The sequence below is a fragment of the Mytilus galloprovincialis genome, chromosome 9, assembly GCF_965363235.1.
Source record: "Mytilus galloprovincialis chromosome 9, xbMytGall1.hap1.1, whole genome shotgun sequence".
Lineage (NCBI taxonomy): Eukaryota > Metazoa > Mollusca > Bivalvia > Mytilida > Mytilidae > Mytilus > Mytilus galloprovincialis.
The window spans coordinates 37804672-37827127 of record NC_134846.1 but is presented as its reverse complement, the minus strand read 5'-3'; the positions used below and the strand labels follow the sequence as shown (position 1 = coordinate 37827127).

The window sequence follows — 22456 nt, the reverse complement described above, 5'->3', positions numbered from 1 at the left end:
AGTGCATTAAGTATATTTAAGGAAGTTCCATCATGATATAAAAAAAAAAAAACATTGCACAAACTGAAAATAGTATTTCAAAGTCTAAAGGAATACGTTCATCTGTTCAGTGCATGTCAGATAGGCTACAAAAGTAAACAAGTTGAATTATAATAAAAACATACCGCCATGACCAGTTCAAACGGGTGTTTATATACCCTGACTGGTGACTGATACTTCTGCACCATCCTGATATATTGTTTAGGTCATTCTAACAAAAATATTCACTGAATTCTATTTTCACTTCCACTTTGTTGTCGTTTTACTTATTTTGACATATCCTTCGAGTCACGTCAACCGGATATCTATCCTCATAATATAGTTTAAATTAAAACTAGTGTTACGATTTGAGATAAGATGGTACTTTATCTAAATATTACTGCTTGAATAGCTTCCATTAATATAAATATTTTTGCATACAAAATAAAGTCAGTCTGCAGATATAAATAAAAATCTATAATTTCAGGGCACTTGTTGATATTCGTACGCATTTACATCACGTGATTTAAAGTTTTTATTAGCGGTACATTTGAAAGACATCCTTTTTCTTGTATTTGTTTTCTACTAATTAAGTTATAACGTTTCTAGAAGCAAATTCAGGGGGAAATGGATAAAAACAGTGGAACAGGTTATGTTCTCCTGACGATATTTAATGATAAAAACCCGCGAGGAAGGGATTGATTAATTTGTGATTGATTTCCATATTAAAAGACCGAATGTATCGGGCTGATGTCAGGCAATCTGTTTTTACAGTTTCACGATTTCTTTAACGTGCAGTTTAATTGAGGTGTTAAACTGGCATGTCAGTAACTGCCAGTAGTCCTTTGATAGTGTATGTAGTATTGTCATTTTGCTTATTTTCTTTCAAGTTGGTTACCTATTAAGGATCATTAAGTGCAGCTCTTTGTAGATCTTTGTAAGAACCAGACAGAGTGCGATACATGAAGGTTTCAGATTTTATCTATAATTGGCCTAGTAGAAGCAATAAATGATAAATGAATACTGCTCAAAAAATTTAAGTGGGAAAATATGAGTGGTTGTCATGGTAACGGACACTCTATTTTTTGGTTGTTAAGCGTGGTAAAATCTTTCAAAAATCAGCTAAATCACCACAATTCAGAGCCTGATTATGAATAGAATCATGAACTTTTCATTAATGTTAGTAACATTGATACAACTTGGTTTAAGTTTCATTTTAGTGAAGATTGCATGTCAGCCAAATTTGTAATTTTTTTTTTTAATTTTTGCGAAAAAATGAATATTTTCAACTTTACTGAAATTGGGATTTTTGCGAAATTATCAAATTTTCTCTGGTGTTTTTCAGAGAAGTCCAAATGTGTACAGAATAGTTAGCACTGTAGTAATGAAGTTTGGATACTTCTTTACCAAATTAAATAGAAAAATGCGTGGGAATTTTTAAAGTTTTATTACCATAGCAACCGATTTTTTCCTTGGAAACAGAATTTTTATTTGCAGAATATTGCTGTTTAAGAGCTTGAATGTCCTGGATTGTTTTATAATCGATAAGAAAATACATAAAAGCTAACGCAAACTTAAAATTACTATCGTCAAGTTTTGTTGATTTCAATTGTTACCACGGAAACACATATCATCCATAGCAACATCCACTCCAAAACTGCATAAATGGAAATTTATGTAAAAAAAAATACATAAATAGAGGGTGTTTATTTTTCAAATTGGAATATGACTGCATGCTTTGCTTCACCAGAGACATATAATACAATTGTATTATATGTCTCTGGCTTCACTCACAGTCTTTTCTGTTCTTTTCATAAGGTTCAACAAATGTAATATATAATGTAATATTATGGTTGGGAGGTTAGAAAAAGGGGGGTAGGTTTATTTTTTTTAAAGATATCATAGATGTAGATTCTTGAAAAGATAACGTTTTGTCGGAGCCTGATTATAAATAGAATCATTTTTTTCAGAAATTTCATATATAACATCGATATAACTTGGTTTTAGCTTCAGAGCATTGTAGTTCGCTGTCATGTTTTGGGATTTTTGACAGATTTTCGGAAACCTCAGGTTTTATTCATTTGAATGCCTTAAAAAAATTTATCTTTGTATAAATCTTTTAAATTTATAATGATAAGCCATCTGTAAAAGTCTTATAAATTTCAATTATTCTTTGATAGTTTTTGAGAATGTAACCTTGGCAATGATAAAGCTATGAAAAAGTCAAGAGTCGAAGAGAAAATACTTTCCCACCAAAATTTCAATAGCTAAATCTCGAAAACAAGCACATTCACCTGTATTATTTTTTTTACTCTATTGATTCCATTATTAATCCCCTATCGATATTAACTAGTTAGTTAATTTGAAACTGGGAAGCGTTTTTCCTTCAGATTGCAGTTCAACCCGACTTTTAGATTTTTTGTTAAAATATACAAACAAAATACAAAAAAAAAACACATATAATTTATTTTCATTTTTTCTGAATCATGGAGTTTTGTGAAATTATCAAATTTTCTCATGTGTTGTTTTTTTTTTTTTTTATTGAAAAGTGGAAATAAGTAAAGCATAGCTTGCATTGTAGTAACAAAGTTTGAATACTACTTGACCAAAATAAATAGAATAGTATCTGGGACTCTCTTGAATTTTATCACCATGCTAACGTATTTTCCCCTTGAGAACAGAGTTATTATTTGTTGAATTCTGCAGTATAGGGAATTCAATATTCCCAATTATTTCCAAACCTTTATGAAAATACATAAAAGCTTATATATACTCTTAATCTAAACTACAACTGTTAAGTATTATTACAACAGTTATCATGGTACGTAACAAATATCCCCCATAACAACATCCAATCATAAGATATATAATATGATTTTGTGTTAAAAAATACTTATAATTATGTTAATAATTTTTATTTTTCTAATGGGAATATAACTACATGCTTTATATCTTTCGTCCCTCTTTTTTAATCTGTTTAACTCTCAATCCTGTCTTTTCTCCTTGAGAAGACTCAACAAATTTGAATATATACACTGTGGCATTTGGGGGAGGAGTGGAGGTTGGGTAGTTTTTGTTTGAATATTTCATAAATCCTTGTAAGGAAAATTGAGAGGTTTAGCTATAAAACCAGGTTTAATATACCATTTTCTACATAAGAAAATGCCTGTACCAAGTCAGTAATATATGACAGTTTTTGTCGAGCCTGCAACTTTTGTTGCAGAAAGCTCGACACAGGGATGGTGATCCGGCGGCGGCGGCGGCGTTAGCTCACTTCTTAGAAGCTTTATATTTTAGAAGGTGGAAGACCTGGATGCTTCATACTTTGTATATAGATGCCTCATGTTACGAAGTTTCTGTCAGTCACATGTCCAATGTCCTTGACATCATTTTCAAGGTTCAGTGACCACTTGAAAAAAAGTTCAGATTTGTTGTAATGTTGAATTCTCTCTTATCATAAGTAATAGGATAACAATATTTGGTATGTGCGTACCTTGCAAGGTCCTCATGCCCGTCAGTTTTGGTGGTCAAGTCCATATCTCAGATACTATAAGCAATAGGGTTAGTATATTCGGTGTATGGAAAGACTGTACATGGTGTATGTAATAACATGTCCAACTGGCAGGTGTCATCTGACCTTGACCTGATTTGCATGGTTCAGTGGTTATAGTTAAGTTTTTTGTGTTTTGGTCTGTTTTTCTCGATCATACTTTATGCAATAGGTCTACTATATTTGTTGTATTGAATGATTGTAAGGTGTACATGTCTATCGGACAGATCTATGTCATCTGACTTTGACCTCATTTTCATAGTTCAGTGGTCAAAGTTAAGTTTTTGAGTTTTGGTCTTTTTATCTAATACTATATGCCATAGGTCAACTATATTTGGTGTATGGAAATATTTTATGATCTATATGTCAGTCGCACAGATTTTTTTGACCTTGACCTCAATTTCACAGTTCATTGCTCAGTGTTAAGGTTTTGTGTTTTGGTCTATTTTTCTTAAACTATAAGTAATAGGTCAACTATATTTGTTGAATGGAAGCATTGTTCATCTGTTCATGTCTGCCTGGCATGGTTTATCTCACCTTGACCTCATTTCCATGGTTCATTGGTCTTTGTTTAGTTATCTTGGTTAATGTTAAGTTTATGTGACAGTTGTGATAAAGCTTTATACTTAGGACTATCAACATAATACCAATGATTAGTAAAGAAGGCGAGACATTTCAGCATGTGCACTCTTGTTATCCATTTGTTTGCTGTGTTTGAGCTTTTGATTTTGTTGTCATTTGCTTAGAGACTTCTGTTTAGAATTATCCTCAGTGTTCCGTATATTTTTTATATTACTTTTTCCTACAACATTTGGTTTCAATCTTGTAATCTATAGCTTTCATGAAATGTTACTAACAGATGATGGACTGCAATAGCACATTCTAGCTTTTGTCAAGGTCCATATAATATTTGAAAGAATTGCTCCGACAATATAATGTCTTTTACAAATGGGAAAAAAATAAGAAATTTTAGCAAAATTATAATTTTCCTAGCGCATTAACTCTCACAAATTTCACACAGCAAGAGACCCAAATTGAAATCTCACTTATAAATATAAGCTTACAAACCGATAATAGAAACATTTGGTTTAAGCATTTCCAAACTCAAACTGAAGTGACAAAGACAGACAGATGGATTGACAGACCAAAAGAAAAATATGAAGTCATGGTCTTTTAAGAACACTTCACACATAACGAAAGTAAAATCTCTTTGTTATTAGTGTGCTACAATCAGGATAATGCAATGCTTAGGTGTACATTAACTACCTCAGATATACTGCACGGTTCAAATTTACTCATACCTTTAGGAGCTGATCCTAGATATTGAAAGTGGTGTAATTCCATAAAATAAAAATAAACAGCTGCACCATGAGCGCATGTTAGGCCCGTCGCTTTTTAAAGAATAAATTTCAATAACTTCTCAATGTCATATCACAAATTCATGAACAACTAACGGGAGGTTATGTTAATAGATATGTTTTACATTGTCATTTCGGGACCTTTTATGGCTGACTATGCGACAGGGGCTTTGATCATTGTTGAAGGACGTATGATAACCTATAGTTGATAATGTCTGTGTCATGTTGGTCTCTTGTAGAGAGTTGTCTCATTAATAATTATACCACATCTTCTTTTTTAAATTAACAGAAAAGATAAAAAAAATATCTACATAAAAGTCGAAAAAAATATAATATTGTATGTATGACGACTAGAGGCTCTTAAGAGCTTGTGTCGCTGACCTTGGTCTATGTGCATATTAATCAAAGGAAACAGATGGATTCATGACAAAATTGTGTTTTGGTGATGGTGATGTGTTTGTAGATTATACTTTACTGATCATTCTTGCTACTTACATTTTTTTCTATCTGTAATGAACTTGGCCCTTTAGTTACAGAGGAAAACATTTTGTAAAAACTTACCAAAATTTACCAAATTAATGAAAATTGTTATAAATTTACTATAAAGGACAATAACTCCTTAATGGGTCAACTGACCTCTTGGTTATGTTGACTTATTTGTAGATCTTAATTTGCTGAACATTATTGCTGTTTGCAGTTTATCTCTATCTATAATAATTTTCAAGATAATAACCGAAAACGGACCAAATTTCCTTAAAATTACCAATTCAGGGGCAGCAACCCAACAACCCATTGTCCGATTGAATTCATCTGAAAATTTCAGGGCATATAAATCTTGACTTTATAAACAATTTAACCCCATGCCAGATTTGCTCTAAATGCTTTGGTTCAGAGTTATAAGCCAACATAAACATTTTAATCCTATGTTCTATTTTTTAGCCATGGCGGCCATCTTAGTTGGTTTGGCGGGTCATCGGACATAAGTTTTAAACTAGATACCTCAATGATGATTGTGGTCAAGTTTGGTTAAATTTGGCCCAGTAGTTTTAGAGGAGAAGCTTTTTGTAAAAGTTAACGACGAGGGACGACGGAAAACGACGACGACGGACGACGGATGCCAAGTGATGAGAAAAGCTCACCCGGCCCTTTGGGCCAGGTGAGCTAAAACAAAGGGCTCCAGAAAGGTTCACCTACGATCAAATAGTCACTTTTAGAAATTTCTTTAATTAACCAGGCCATTTAAGGTAAATTATACAGTTAACAGTGACACCAACAAAATTCAAACTTGATCTCTGTTTTGTGTAATTAGCATTGTGTATACATGTTTCATAAGATTTGATTGAGGCAAACTAAAATTAGAAAATGGAGACCAACTTTGTCACGACTAATGTACTGACGGACATGGGTTAACCCCCCCCCCCACCCACCACCACCACCACCACCACCACCACCCCCACCCCCACAAATTGCGGTGCGGCCATAAAAGTGTTTATTTTAGTTTTTGCCCTTGTACCTTGAATCGATCAAATGTGTGCAATGCTTGGGACATTGGATATTTATTCTTTTATTTCACATGGGACATTAAAGTCTTGTATTCATGCATGATAACTTGTTGGGACTAGAAAGCATTGATAATTACAAAGAAAAAATAGATTGGTATGTACTGCGCTGTTTCTAGTGTTGCAGTTAATTGAATAAGGCCATGCGTGGAATTTGTCTTCAAATTATTACTGTTAACAATCTTGTATTTATGAAGACATTCTCAGCTTAGTGGTTTCATTCCAAATCTGTGGATTAATGCACAGTCTTTGATAAAGGATACAGAGACAGATACAGAAAATAGGGGCGTAATTCATGTCACGTTAAAATAAACTGTTATCACAGAGATATGTCCCGCCTTTTTGTAATTTTGATTATGCAAATGTTGAATTCAAAATAGCAATACTTTAACATCTTACACAAGTTATTAAAAATATTCAGTGTCAATGAACTGAGTTACATGGCTAAACAATCTCCATGTAAATGAGATGTGCCAATGCTTATACAACTGCATACCAAATACCATCATGACCATTGACTTATCATAAGTCGTTCCCAAATCTAAATACAAACATTAACCAGTAAACTATTGAAAAGTTTCAAAGTCAATACGAGGGGAGGGGCTATATAATCTCCATGGAAACGATACTTGCAAATGCAAATAAATTTTCATATCACATATCATTGACTTAACATTAGCAGTTCATCTTAAACTGATCTAATCACAAACGAAAACATGTAAACTAAGATAAGTTTTAAAGTCAATATAGACCATGACTAAAGGGGCAGAGCCAAATTATCGCCATGGAAGTGAGATATGCCGAGACTTACACAACTGCATACCAAACATCATTGACCTACCACTTGTGGTTCCCCATAAACTGACCTAATCACAAACTAATACATGTAAAATAAGCAAAAGTTTCGAAGTCAATGAACCATGACTGAGAGGGCAAATGAACTCATTGGAAATGAGATGTATCATTGCTTGTACAACTGCATACAAAATATGACTGGCCTACCACTTGTGGTTCACCATAAACTGGACCAAATTACAAACTAATACATTGTTGATGCGCCACCGACGCCGGAAACAGCATTTCTATGTTGACTCCGTCAAGACGAGACAAAAACTGTTGAGAATAGCAACTCAATTTTTTTGAAGATTCAACTAAAAAAAAAAAAAAATGATACCTTTTTACGTGTTTACTATCTTAAAGGAGAGGAGGGGGATTTCAGAAGGATAAGAAGTGTGCTTCAGCTGAACTCCCCTCCCTTTGTCTGTAGAAATTTCAGAAGACGAGAACAACTACAAATTTATTAAAAAGAGTTCTTGGATCCCTAAACCGAGCAAAAGTGCTACCCTGGAATCATTAATTGATGATTTTAAGTCGGACATTATTAGAAATACTAAAAATAACAATAAACCTTTTGACAATCTTACCAATGAAGAACGGACTGCACTGAAAAACTTACGATCTAACAACAATATCGCCATTAAACCTGCAGACAAAGGCAGTGCAGTGGTTGTCATGGATAAATCTGCCTATATTCAAGAGACTGAACGACAACTTGGCGATGCAAGGTTCTACCAAAAACTAGACTCTGATCCTACACTGTAAATATACCTGACGCCTGACGCGTCCGGACGAGTTCAAAATTTGTACACCGAATGTTCAATATTTTAACGTCATATGTTCATGCTTAGAGACGTGTTCAAAGATTTAACGTTTGTGTTAAAATTATTAACATGTGTGTTCAGACACAGTGAACAACGGTGTTCAAATTCTGATCTAAAAAAGAAGACAGTCGTTTGTCCGATTTTCTATCCTTCCAATTGGCAAATTCAAGAAGAAATTCTTTAAAATATATGAATGAAAACGCAGGATGATGATCTTGTGAATTTTTGACTAATATTTTAGTAATTGGGAAATATTAAACTTCCAAGCTGGCATATATGTATAGTTTATGAACTTATTTTATTATTATTACAAGTATAATATTGACAATATCAAATTTGTTTTGTACAATTTATCATTTTTCAGGCTTTATATGTTTCCACCAAACATTTTACTCTTATCAGCGATAAATTTACATAGATGCTTACGAATTTGAAGACAATTTATACAGAAATAAGAAAATCTTTCTCCAGAATATAATGATTAAAATATACTTTGCTATGATATCAAGATATATAGAAAATACGCAGATAATATTCCAATAAATATTACAAAAGAAATAGCACAAAATAAAATGTCAAGTGTGTTAGACAAGTCTTTTCCAGTTAAATTACTACCAGAAAGAGAGTTAGAATTTGTGTCTTTGTTTTCCTCAAAATTCGTTTTGTCCTTCTGTTTTCGATTAACTCGCAATGTCAAACGTCTTAAACATGGATTCGCATGGCTGACATCTTCCATATAGTAATAGTATGCGCTAATTATAGTCAAAATTACTATAACACCACTAACCATCATGATACAAACCAGAGCTAAAAGAATAGTGCACAACGGGTCCGACTTTGCTGGGATAGAAGCCGATACTATCGTGAGAAATATAGCATAAGCCAGTAGAATTGTCATACCCAAAGAAATTCGTTCTCCTGATTCTACAGGGAGACAGAATATAAGTGGATTCATCAGACAAAACAATAATGTAGGTAGTATGACGGTTACTACATAATAAATCGGTTTACGTTTGATGGAAATCCCCATAACAAATGCAGAGGTATCTACTCCAAGTAGAGAAGCATTCTGAAATATATCGATAACAGTCCAGTCAGAATTCGCAGCAAAGTAATTTAGATTTGGAACTTTAGAATAAACATTAAATTCCACATCTCCAGGATGAATACCCCACATAGTGAAAAGAAATAAACAAACTTGTGTATCGAACGGAAATTTAGATACATCAGGCGTACACTGTGCCTCAAAAACACCACCAGGGGTCCAGTAAACTGACCCATCTGCTATCAGTATCACATAGAAGTCTGCTTCCTGTCCGAGTGGTTCGACATCATTTACACTATTAGCAAGGTACAGATACGGGAGCCAGATATCATGTGGCGGAATTGTTAGTCTATATGTATTGTTATATAAGGTTGGATTCCACCCTAGCCTATGATCAGTCCAATTTACTATGACACTCGTTGTCAGTGTTATTTTCTCTTCCAGTTCCGTAAACGACACTATGGTTGATGGTGCAGCACTGAAGCTAAGTTTTAGAGGTGTTGCTACATTCCACGTTGGAACTAATTCCTTTGCATAATTTTGAAATACATCCTTGTATATATTGTTCGAGCCTGAAGCTACAACAATTTCCAAATCGAAGATAACGGCGCTACAAAGTAACGCAAGCAGCTCCATGTTTATAATATTTTTGCAATCCCTGTTCAATCTCGTGTGTTAATATAACACTACCGTACACAAATGTAAATGGATGACATACAATAAAACTTATCTAAGTTACCACAATATGTACACAGTGAGTTTTTCTTTGTATTTGATCCGCTTGATTGAAAATTTAAACTACATTCACTATAAAAACTTTAACGAGCTAAACAAAGAAACTCAAACTAGGATGATCTGGTATGGGTGATCCGGCTCAGATCACCCCTATTAGAACAAAGGAGCTGGGATGTAAGTTGAAAGATAGAAATCGACTATTATGCATGTTGCATGTTGCATGTTGCATGTTGCTTGTTGCGTGTTGCATGTTGCATTATTTCTTTAACATTTTTGTAAAATCTTTAATTATCATATACCAAGGAGGTTATATGACCTATGATATACATATATACTTTTTGTAAAATTTATTATCATTCAATGAATTTTCACCATATTTTTTTGACATACATCATGTAGTTTGCACTTTTTTCAATATCTGTCTTTTAATTAAAGTTTAAAATATTGTCATTGAGCTTAAGTTTGTAAACTATATCTCATCTATAAGCAGTTTTTAATTGTTGACAATAATTTGCTATTTTCAGGAGTGTTGAGATTACTAATTAATTGTTTTTCTGTACTTTAGCCGACTGACCATTGACTGTTAAATTTAATGTATGATTTTGTTTCAACTCTAATCATCTCTCATTACTACCTCTGTAAAAAAAATATTATATCCTGTTCCTGTGAACTCATGGAACTAAATGCCTCATATTAGAAAGTATCCAAGTCCTGGTCAAAATTAAGAATGAAGGACAGAAAGTCACAATTCATTTTATTTGATTATTTAGAAAACGCTTTTTTTGCAAAACAGTAAAAAGTAATAAATGTTAAAATGTGAAAAAGTTGAGTATGTTTAGTGATGACTTTCCGGGGGTGGGGGTGGGACAAATTAACCGTTCCACATGGGCGTTCTTTAATTTTAACTGTTTTTAATTGTTGTATGGGGTCACTATTAGAGATCACTTCACCTTTAGCTTGATAAATTGTTTATTTATTTTAGCCGAATATAAAATCTGTATGTTGAGAGAAAATCTCTGTCATTGAAAAAAATTAACAGGTCATACAATTCTATCAAAGTACCCATATCATCTAATTAATACTATCAGTCTCCAGAATCCAAGTTTAAATAACTTGTGTTGAAAGGTTAATTATAAATTTTAAATGAATTGAAGGATATCTACATGCTTATTAATATACTGAATAAATTTGACTCATTCATTCAGTTATGACATAAACCTCAACATTGAACCTCAAGTAAACTAAAGAAATGAATATTGAAAATTTATAGCCTTTATTTTTCAGATTCTGTCACTTCAACATTAAAAAACGTTAGATTTACAGACACTGTTAAAAACATAACATACATATTAAAGTTTGTTCTCGTGATGATTAATTAACCACCCTTAAAAATTAAACCACCATTCATCTATCGAAGGTATCGTAGTATAATTTTGAATGACCTCATTGAAACAGCAATCGCACAACAACAAACTGAAAACTTAGTGTACAAAAAATGTCATTTAACTTTATTTTTTACACAACATGCAACATGCAACACGCAACATGCAACACGCAACATGCAACACGCAACACGCAACATGCAAAATAGCAGTTCCCTGAAAGATAGGGCACCTTTGGCAAAACTAAGGCTAAGTGCACACGATCTTGAAATTGAAAGAGGTAGATACATGCAACATGTGCAAGTTAACAGAGAAGAAAGGTTGTGCAAATTATGTCATAATAAAAATATAAAAGACGAAAAACATTTTATCTTGCACTGCACAAAATATGAAATCACAAAGAAATGTTCTTTAATATATCAAAATTGTCCTATTTTAAAAATTATGACAAACAATCCAAAACTGAGGATGAATATATCAAACTACTACTTAATAGCAAGTGTAGAAAAACACTTAGATTAATCAGAGACATATATACACATGTGTATATATATATATGTCTCTGGATTAATTTATTAATGAAATGCACATTTATACCCCTGGGGGTTGAAGGCATATACAAACAATACAATACAATATACACAATATAAAAATTAACATATCAAACATCATATATAAAGTGGTAAAACAGTAATATTTATGCAGGCGTTGTGTCCACTCCCCTCAGTGCAAATGACTTTTTAATGAACGGAACAGTAAGCTGCATAATATCAAATGAAGATAGAATTAATTGTAATTTATCTGTTTCAGACAAATTAAAGTATTCTGGACATATATTATTTATATCTTTTTCAAGCTGATTACGTAAAGATTTATTAATTTTACATTTTAAGAAAAAGTGGGTTTCATCTTCAACCGCATTTAAATTACAATGTTTACATATTCTATTTTCTCTTTGAATTCTTTTATATCTACCCCTCTCTATTTCCAAGAAATGGTCTTTTATTAATCAATCATTTGAATTAAGGAAACATGTCCTTATAAATGAGTAATATGAACAATTTGAAGCTATAACATACAATATACCGTATTTATTCTATTTAAAGTCCCCCTTCTAATTAACGCCCCCTACCGAAAATCGTGCGTTCAGAACTTTTGACTTCTAATAAACGCCCCCATTTTGTAGTTAAAAAAATAAAATTGAAACTTAACCATTACAATATTGCAAAGACATCGACCCGGTCACTCAGAAACATGAAACGAAAAATCAACAATGCCCATGTTTTAATCCACTCCGATAATCCAACACAGTGTGTACAAGTTCCAAAAATAGATCTGTCAGTTACACAGTACGCTGTTGAAATTATGTTCCACTGATGTGCACACTTGTTCATTCGAAAATTTTAACAAATTATTTGATGAGGTCACATTACCGATAAACGCTATTTATAGATTATGGAGACAATAAGAAACACGTGTATGTTACTATAGTCTGTTTCAACAAAATTCAGGTAAAGGTCAATGAAGTAAGGTACGAAATTCGTTTCTCTAATTGACGCCCCCCTTTCGGAAATTGTCTTCGCCCCCGGGGCGTTTATTAGAATAAATACGGTACTTATGTCAGTAGTCTATTCTTACAAATTAACCTATGATATATTGATATTTATAACTGCACATTTCATTGTTCAAAATGTGCCCAATGATATGCTATGTATTATATATCGTTTAATTGCTGCATCATTACTATTTGTATACTAGTTGTATGGTCCGTTGCCAATTATTGTAATTGAGTTTGTGCCAATAAAATATTTGTATTTGTTATTACCAGAGACATATAATACAAGAGATTCTATTACTAAAATTTGAAAAATATTCATATTCAAATAGTGTGCGCTGTGCACTTTTTTACTGGTTTCTAATAGTGTCATTATCTTTCCTTAACTCTTTCGACACCTGTAACATCGGAAAGGTAAACCATGGATGCGCATGCCTACAGGTGAGACAGGTAAATTAGCATTGTGGGCTATGACAAATAGCGGAAGTGTTTTCGAAAGTTGTTTTGAACTATGTAGGACCAGAAAAGACTGAAAAATAAGCAAGATGATAAAGAAAGAACGTGAAATAGACAAGGACACCGTGGTGGCCTACCACACAAGGGTCCAAAATCAAATAAAAAATGAGCTCAATGGGCTCAACTTGGGCCCAGGTCGCTTTCCAATGTTCCTGGCCGCAATGTTTTTTTTAGGTGGTTTAGTATTGGGTGTAATCGGTGTTTTAGTGATCACCTTACGACATAGACACGTTTATCTCATTAGCTGGAATGACCAGTTCTTGGGGCCAGCATTTATTGTCTTTTTTCTTTTGTGTGTTGGAATGGGAACCTATATGGTTCTCGTAGCACTTAGGAGAACCAACAAATACAGAAGAGGACTTGTTGTAAGTTTACATAAACAAAAATCTTTCAAATATTTAAGTTACATTGCACATACGTAAGGGTTGTACAATGGTCTTTCCTGTCAGGCCTCAAACGGTCATTCTCTGGTACTATTTGCGTCAAATTGCTTAAAATTTTACTGTTATTAATCAAAATATCCTTTTTGTGATTCTTTAGAGGTCATATATAATTATCATTAGCTTCATTTTTGGAAATATTTAATGCGATGTGTAAAATCAGTCAATTTTTTTATCGTTTAAAAGAACATGTTAATTTTATCGTCAACCACCAAAAATTACAGTCGATGTCATTTTGCAAGATTTTTTATCGTAATTTGTCATGAAAGTACCCCCATTACAATTAAGTCTACGAAATCCCTCATACATTAAATTTCTTCCAGACAATTATCTTCAAACTTTAACAACCAGCTCTTAATTAGCCTCTGTAGGTACAATGCATGTTTCATTCCAAATATATTGTGTTATTCCAGTGTTATTCCACAGATGTACATTTGTATATATGGGTTTATAAATCTATGGTTTTTATAAGCCCTTTCAAACCTACAGTTGTTGCCGGATTTTATGAGATTTATTTCTGTTTTACACATGTAATGTAAGGTTAAGTCCATGGAAATGCTGTGTCCATAAGAAATAAATCCTATTTTTTTTCTTCAGTTTCGACCTATAGGAGATTATGGAGTTGCTGTTACACATAAAAGCAGACTTAATTATGAGCATGAAACAAAGTAAGTTTTATCCATGCAAGTATGTATAAAAGGAGATATAGTGGGTCAAGGTCACTGAGACAACAACCCATCAACACAATAAAACATTTGTAGATATTCAAATCTTATAAGAATTATTGAGTATTGTAATATGAGCATTTAATCTCCACAAGTGGCATGTCAATTCACGTCTGCTGAAATCATTTAGAAAAAAAGGCAAATAAAAGTATAATACAGTTACTAAGGGGCAATAAAAAAAAAAAAAAAAAAACAACTAAAGATTGCGTAACACAAACCTGCTAATAACACAATGAATTTGTAAGGATGTTTTTTGATATATTGTTTCTTTGAATGATTTGTATTTTCAACATTCCAGAAAACTATTGTCTCGATTGTGTTTGCAGCAAATAAAGGGTAAACAACATATGCAATGCATCCGTCACGGGCAATTGTATCTACATGTACTCTGCCATTCTTGCTAAGTAATTACATGAATACAGAGTAATATATGGATAATGTTGTGCAAGGTTCAAAATAATGTTATAATTTGTAATTTTATTTTATAATAGACAATTTTTTTATCTCCAGAGAACAGTTGAAGTCTGGTACAACACCACATGACAGTTTCAAACCATTAGCTACTTATGTAAGTAAAGAAATCTGTAGTAACAGTGTTTTCTACCATTACTTAGAAGCAGAGTGTTGCTCTTTAAGAATACTTTAGATAAGGGAGAAACTCTACTATACACGAACAAAATTCATCAAATGTATACAGAAAATAAGAAACATCACATCCAATCAAATCAAGACCTGAAGCAGAAATTTGCAAATGATGACAAAAGCTGATGATAAATGTTACTATACCATAAATTTAAAGTTATTTACAATTTAAAAATTTTAAAGAAAAGTAAATAGTGCACTGCATTTTTACATGTATATAAGAAAAAAGCACAATTTCTTGACAGGGCTATTAAACGAAAGTGGCCTTTTTTTTTCATCTCAAATATGTAGGGTATCTGGTATAAATTTACAAGTTTGGGAATGTGAGAAACTGTTTTTACATTAAATGGAGAAAACTGTATTCACATACATGTATATATCATTCACTGTTCATCAACATGCTTTTTCAATGACCAAGTGGAATTTACGCATGCAAATACATTAAACTACATGTAATGTATTTTGTTAACCATTAAGGGAGTTTGCTTCTCAATTTCAAAGTAATTAACTTTTCAAAACACTAGTTTATATTGATAGGGGACTAATAAAGGAATCCAAAGAGCAAAAAACATATATAGGTCACCGTGCTCGTTTTCGATATATTAGCCATTGAAATTTTGGCGGGAAAATGTTCTCTCTTGACTTTTCATAGCTTTATTATTGACAAGTTAAAGTCCTCAAAAACTATTAAAAAGTAATTAAAATTTTAAAAGTTTTTAACAGACGGCTTATCATTATACATGTAAAAGAATTATAAAAAGAAAACTGGGGGTCACCGGGCAAAATTTGTTAATGCATTAAAATGGATAAAACCAGAGGATTCCGAAAATCTGACCAAAATTCCAAAACATGACAAGCCAGCTTCTTTAAAACACACCCTTGCTTTATCTTTCAACATAGCAGTTTGTAAAAAAAAAACACAAATAATGTTGATTTCACAATAAATCTCCTGTTATAGTCTTTTCTAGGATTTGCCATGTAACTGTAATTGTAATAACTTATGTAAGCAGAAAATATGACTTAATTGTTGCATGATGTAAAAAATAATTCTAACAAGATAAATAATAATTTATTTGCATAATCACAAATATAAGAAGAAGTGGTATGAGTGCCATTGAGACAACTCTCTATCCAAGTCACAATTTGTAAAAGAAAACCATTATAGGTCAAAGTACAGCCTTCAATGCGGAATCTTAGCTCGTAGCACAATGCACCAAACAGCAAGCTACAAAGGGCCCCAAAAATGACTTGCTTTATATACATGTAGTGTAAAGCCATTCAAATGGGAAAACAGATGGTCTTATCTCTAAAAATAAAGAGAAACACTTATTGAATTAGTATTAGTGTATTTTTTACTCTCTTGTAGACCGCCAAAAATGATAAATATGGAAGACCTCTCAATGATGGTTACGACAATCGTGGATACAGAACTGATCCTCGGGGTCCACCTCCTCAATATTCAGAGAGACCAGATAGGAGAGGTCCACCCAGAAATAGGGAAGAGGATAGGTCTAGAGGAGATAAACCTAGAGGTCCACCTGGTGATAGATATAGAGAAGATAGAAATAGACCTTCGGGACCAGATGACAGGTAAAAAGCATTTGTTAGACAGAATATTCTTAGAAAACAATTATTTTTGAAGTTTGATGCTGTGATGCTAATATTTATGGTATATTATAGACTATGATAACTAAGATCTGTCTAACTTATGTTTAATGAACACATCTTGTACATTGAAAATACAATTCCAGCTGAATTTTGGACTTGAAGGGACCAAAAAACACATCTTGTAGATACAATACATTGTAACAGTACTTTTTTCATTTTTGGACTTTAAGGAGCCCAAAAAGTGGTCTGATGATACCTTCTCCTTTCTAAGCACTTGCAGCTTTAAAGATGAAATTCAAAATAACACAATAGTTACTACTGTTATCACTAGCCAGTCAACACTGAGGTTGTGAGTTCAAATCTTAAAATTGACTAGGATTGTCAGTTTTCCTTTTGATGGCTGTTGGTTTTCTCACAGCACTACAGCTTCCTCCACCAATAAAAGCTGGCAGCCACGAAATAGCCCAGAAGCGGTGCTTAAAAATGGCATTAAAACACCAAAAATCTAAAATCTTAATCAAAATTAAACACAAAGAAGAAATGTCAATTTAGAAATAGAAGACCTTTTCCTTCAATATATTATAAGTTTTGCAGCAACAATTATTTAAAAAAAAAAAACATATAACAAGACAGGAAAAAATGAACCCTTAAATACCATTTGATAAATTAATAATTTACATCAGTATATAATAGATATGTATGAGTCAGGGATCTCCATGGCCTGTTTAACGATGGCGCCCCGCCATCGTTCAAATGTCTTGCGCCATCGTCAAATGACTCGCTCCATCGTTAAATTGTCTTCCGCCATCGTTCAAAACTTCATCATTTTTTGTAGCCCGACGCCATTTTTTTTATCAATTATAATCAAATGCATGTAATTGCATAACCCTCAGGCTTTTTGTGTTATAATCCAACACAGTTCTAACGCCTGAGGGATATCCGGATTAAGATCGCTAATCACTTGTACCTGAGCTTGTACAGGTAGATCAACAAACCAGACAGGAGAATACTATCTGAGGATAGACGATCCATTTGTCAAATTAATCAACTAAGTTTCAGCAAATGATTATGATAATTTGGATTAAATAAATAAATTAATAATCCAGTTACAAAGAAAACAGTTTATCAAGTCGAACACGTGCTTTATTTTGACTTACGCAATCAGCATCCCCCTTTTTTAAGAAGTACAAAATAAGACGCAAAACAGTAAATATTATTTCATCACAAATAACTCGAGTACTGCTGTAACGATAATTTAAAATGACTTTAAAAGTTTAAAAGTAAAAACTTATAAATATTTCCTGTAAAGAAATATCGTATCGTAATTCCGAATTCATTTCGTATATTACAATCAAATTGATACATCCGCGTTTCCGGTTTCTATTCAGACTCGAAAGATGCATGTTGCACAGCATCAATTTGTCAGATAAAGTCATTAAAAACCTTTTCATTTGCTTTACAAATCTCTTTAACCTTTTACATAACCCGTACGAATCGTTTTGTTGTTGCTGCAAATCAGCCATACCGGTAATGGGTTCTGAATTTGACAGTGTCCATGAAAAATAAGCTTCCACATCATATGATTTTTGACCCCCATAACAATTACTAAAAATACAAGAGATCTACATGGGGACCTTCATGACAGCTTTTGGTCATTCTCGACTAAGGGGGGACCATGAAGACTTGGTATTTGTATGGTTAAAAACGGCAATAAATGAACATATTGACACTTCTAATTCTATAATGAAAATTCAAATAAATATAATTTCAATAAGCAATGAATTAGCATGTTCACCATTCCTTGTATGGAGGGATAAAATACTTCCGATCGCGCTACACTGTACAGCGTATACACGGTTTGTAATGGTGAAAGTTCCTCCATGGTTCAATTTTCATCCATGGAGATCCCTGTGAGTGTCAATGATTCAACTCTCCATCCAAGAATCTTTATCTATGTTAACAATGATAAGGTTCTAGTGCTTGATGGTTCAACCTCAAAATGTACAGCTGTCAGTAAAATGTGAAATATAAAACATTATTGTACAAAAAAAAACTTCAAGGGGAGATAATTCTATTCTTTTAAAAGAAAATGCATTAAATAAGAATAATACACTGAACCTATTATTTAATGCATTTTCTTTTACAAGAATAAAATTATCTTCCCTTAAAGTTTTTTGTTTTGTTTAAAAAATAAACAATTAGACGTTACTATTTGAACTCTAACTTGGAACATCATATTGAAAGCTGTAGAATAAATTGTCACAATTATAACATATACTCAAGCTGTGAATGGATCACTTGTGACAAAGAATTCATATTGATTTTTTATGCCCCACCTACGATGGTAGAGGGGCATTATGTTTTCTGGTCTGTGGCGCCGTTCGTCCGTCCATCCAGGTTTAAAGTTTTTGGTCAAGGTAGTTTTGATGAAGCTGAAGTCCAATCAACTTGAAACTTAGTACACTTGTTGCTTATGAGATGATCTTTCTAATTTTTAAGCCAAATTAGACTTTTGACCCCAGTTTCATGGTCCACTGAACATAGAAAATGAAAGTGGGAGTTTCAGGTTAAAGTTTTTGGTCAAGGTAGTTTTTGATGAAGCTGAAGTCCAATCAACTTGAAACTTAGTACACTTGTTGCTTATGATGTGATCTTTCAAATTTTAATGCCAAATTAGATAATTACCCAATTTCACGGTCCACGGAACATGGAAAAGGATAGTGCGAGTGGGGCATCCGTGTACTTTGGACACATTCTTGTTTTACAAATATTTTAGAGACTGTTAATGTAGTTTTTTTTTTTCAAAATTTTTTTCTATTCAAATGTATTAACTCAATTCTTTTGGAAATGTAACTCACAAAATGTATATAAATAGTGTCAAAATACATCACCATTATTTGTTCAGACAATGTACTTATGTCCTGTTCTAAAATGCTGCTGTATTTAGCCAACAGATATATAAGCTATAAGTAAATTTTTGTAAATAACTATTTGAAATAGAAATAATTTATCGTAATCCCTGACAAATTTCAGACGCAGAGGCCCTCCTGGTGATAGATATGGAGATGACAGAGACAGAAGAGGTCCACCTCGAGGCCCTCCAAGAGGGCCAAGAGATCCCAATGATCCAGATAGAAGAGGACCTCCAAGAGACCCCAGAGATCCAGATCGAAGAGGACCTCCAAGAGATCCAGACAGGAGAGGGCCTCCTAGAGGACCCCCAAGAGATCCCAGGGATCCAGACAGGAGAAGGGATCCTAGGGATGATGAAAGGAGACGTCAAGAAGATCGTAGGAGATATGATGAGGATCGTGATCGCCGTAGACCTGAGAAAGTGGTTGAAGCTGGTGAACCTCTGATGTAAGTTTATATAAATCACAAACATTATACAGTACACACAAAGTGATACAGTTCAAGATTCATTCTGAAATATCTCAATTTTTGGTGGATGAATTCTTACAGTGAATGCTGGTATCTTTACAGTGATATACTCTAAAATGTCACAATGAATGCTGGTCACTTTGTGGGATTTACTCAGAAACATCTCACAATTATTGGTGGTGTTCTCAGTGGCGGATCCAGAAATTTTCATAAGTGGGGGCCCACTGACTGACCTTAGAGGGGGCCCGCTCCAGTCACGCTTCAGTGATTCCCTATATAAGCAACCAAATTTTTTCCCAAAAAGGGGGGCCCCAGCCCCCCCCCCCCCCCCCCCCCTAAATCTGCCTCTGGTTCTCACTGTAAATGCTGGTCATTTTGTGTCATACACTGAAATATCTCCCAATTTTTGGTGGGGAATTTTCACATTGAATGCTGGTCACTTTTTGTTATTCACTATAAATACCTCACAGTCATTGGTGGTGAATTTTCATATTAAAATGTTTTATGTACATTTCAAATAAAATATGTTCTTTTGCTCACATATAGAGGTAGACACAAAAGAAAATGATGTATGAATTGAAAGAACATTGATAAACAAATCAATATTACAAGATTGGTTTATTAAGTCACTGAAACACCTCATCTAAAATAAGTTTGGCTCATTTAATTTTTCATAAAATTTGACAAAACATTTACTTTGACCCTTTGACAAAGATTTCAAAGAACTTGAACACACAGTGACACACTTTATAGTGGGTTGACAAAAACCAGGGTTTATGAGTATTTCCCAGCCCAGTGGGAAATACTGGGAAAACTTGGGTTTTACCAGGTAAAACTGGGTAATATAAAATACTGGCCTGAATTTTAAAAAGGATTCTGTGATCAAACACAAATGCAATACATTTAAGATATATTTATAAAGGTATTTTGATTTATAATGTAAGTTTACCTGTTTGAGAGTCTTTTAATACAAGTGTATACATTTGAGAAAGTATTAAACTAGCCTCTCTGAGTCTGATTTATACAGTTATCTCCCTGTAGTGATATGTACTAACTTAATGGAAATAAAATGCTATATTTCAGAGAAAAGCCTCCATTGCCACAAGTAGGCCCACGACCTCCAGTACCTCCAGCAGATTCTGTGGTGTTCAGTGACAGTGCTGATGTATCATCTGAGTCAATATTATAGTCAACACATAATTACATACAAAATAGATCTGCATTATTTTATTTCTTATTTTGGAACTGTTGATAAATTCCTAATGCTGTTATTAATAGTTTTGTAAAGCTTTTGAATTAATCACATTTAAGCAATTGTAAACACTCAAAAGAAACAGTCTTGTGAAATTTAAAAAAATGTTTTTTTTTTTATTTTTTTATTTTGTTTTAGATTTATTATTTTTTTTTAATTTAAGTTTTACCTGCTATTCAAAAGAATATAAGCTGTATGTTTACACTGGAAACTTTTGTAATCTAGTTTTATATATTATCATATAAAGATAAACATTCCTATAAACGCACAGGTTGTGATTTTTTTAATTTGTGCCATTCATTTTGTATATAGTCAAATCATTTTAATAATCAATTTCATGCATAAACTATGAGCGTTACCTAGTGTCAGATTTATATTAGGCACCAACAAACTTATTTTACTTACAAATTCCCTACAAATATAATCACTGGATTTTCATATATGCATGGTACATAATACATGTAATCAATAAAACATTTTGTATATAGTAAATCATTTAATAATCAATTCCATTAATAATTTCAGATATTTTTTAAAAACATTTTAATTTGGTTATACATGTTATTTTGGTGCAATTTTCATTTAAAAAGGGGAGGACTTTTTTTTTAGTTTTTCAATTTTTGAACACCCTAGTGTATCACAAAACAAATTTAATTCAGAAATTTAAATAATATGTACAATTTCCTGACCATTGTAATAACTGAACTTGATATGGAGCAGTAAGGGATGACATCAAAAGATTGATGTAGGATAAAAAACTTAAATCAAATAGTTTGGGGGTGGGGGGTTAAAATTCTACAAGTTTTGTATATCTAAAATCGATTTTTACATATATCTCTATTGGTAAATCAATTTTTCCCAAATTAAGTTAAGAGGGGGGTGGGGTGTCAGTGAAAAAACTATGTGAATTAAGTTTTTTATCCTACATTGAACTATTGATGTCGTCCCTAATATGTATCAATAAAAAATATTAGATGTAAAATAGAAATTTATTTTATACTCTTAATAAATATGTTATGGAAATATTGT

The 22456-nt window shown here is 32.7% G+C and overlaps 2 protein-coding genes across 3 annotated transcripts in view; one reads left to right on the top strand and one right to left on the bottom strand.

The window, feature by feature from the left end:
- The window catches only part of LOC143044954 (SEC14-like protein 1), a 65263-nt gene extending 64916 nt beyond the window's left edge, over positions 1-347 (bottom strand). For both annotated transcript variants that reach the window (XM_076217223.1, XM_076217224.1), the window contains exon 1: positions 165-347. In XM_076217223.1, coding sequence (XP_076073338.1) covers positions 165-227 — 63 coding nt within the window. In that variant the 5' untranslated portion in view covers positions 228-347. The remainder of the gene's footprint in view (positions 1-164) is intronic.
- Positions 348-13315: 12968 nt separating this feature from the next.
- LOC143044951 (uncharacterized) lies at positions 13316-21422 on the top strand. The gene is made up of 6 exons (XM_076217219.1): positions 13316-13744; positions 14417-14487; positions 15055-15112; positions 16553-16776; positions 19828-20154; positions 21259-21422. The coding sequence occupies exons 1-6, from the start codon at positions 13409-13411 to the stop codon at positions 21362-21364; spliced, it is 1122 nt and encodes a 373-aa protein (XP_076073334.1). The 5' UTR covers positions 13316-13408; the 3' UTR covers positions 21365-21422.
- The last annotated feature ends 1034 nt before the right edge of the window (positions 21423-22456 follow it).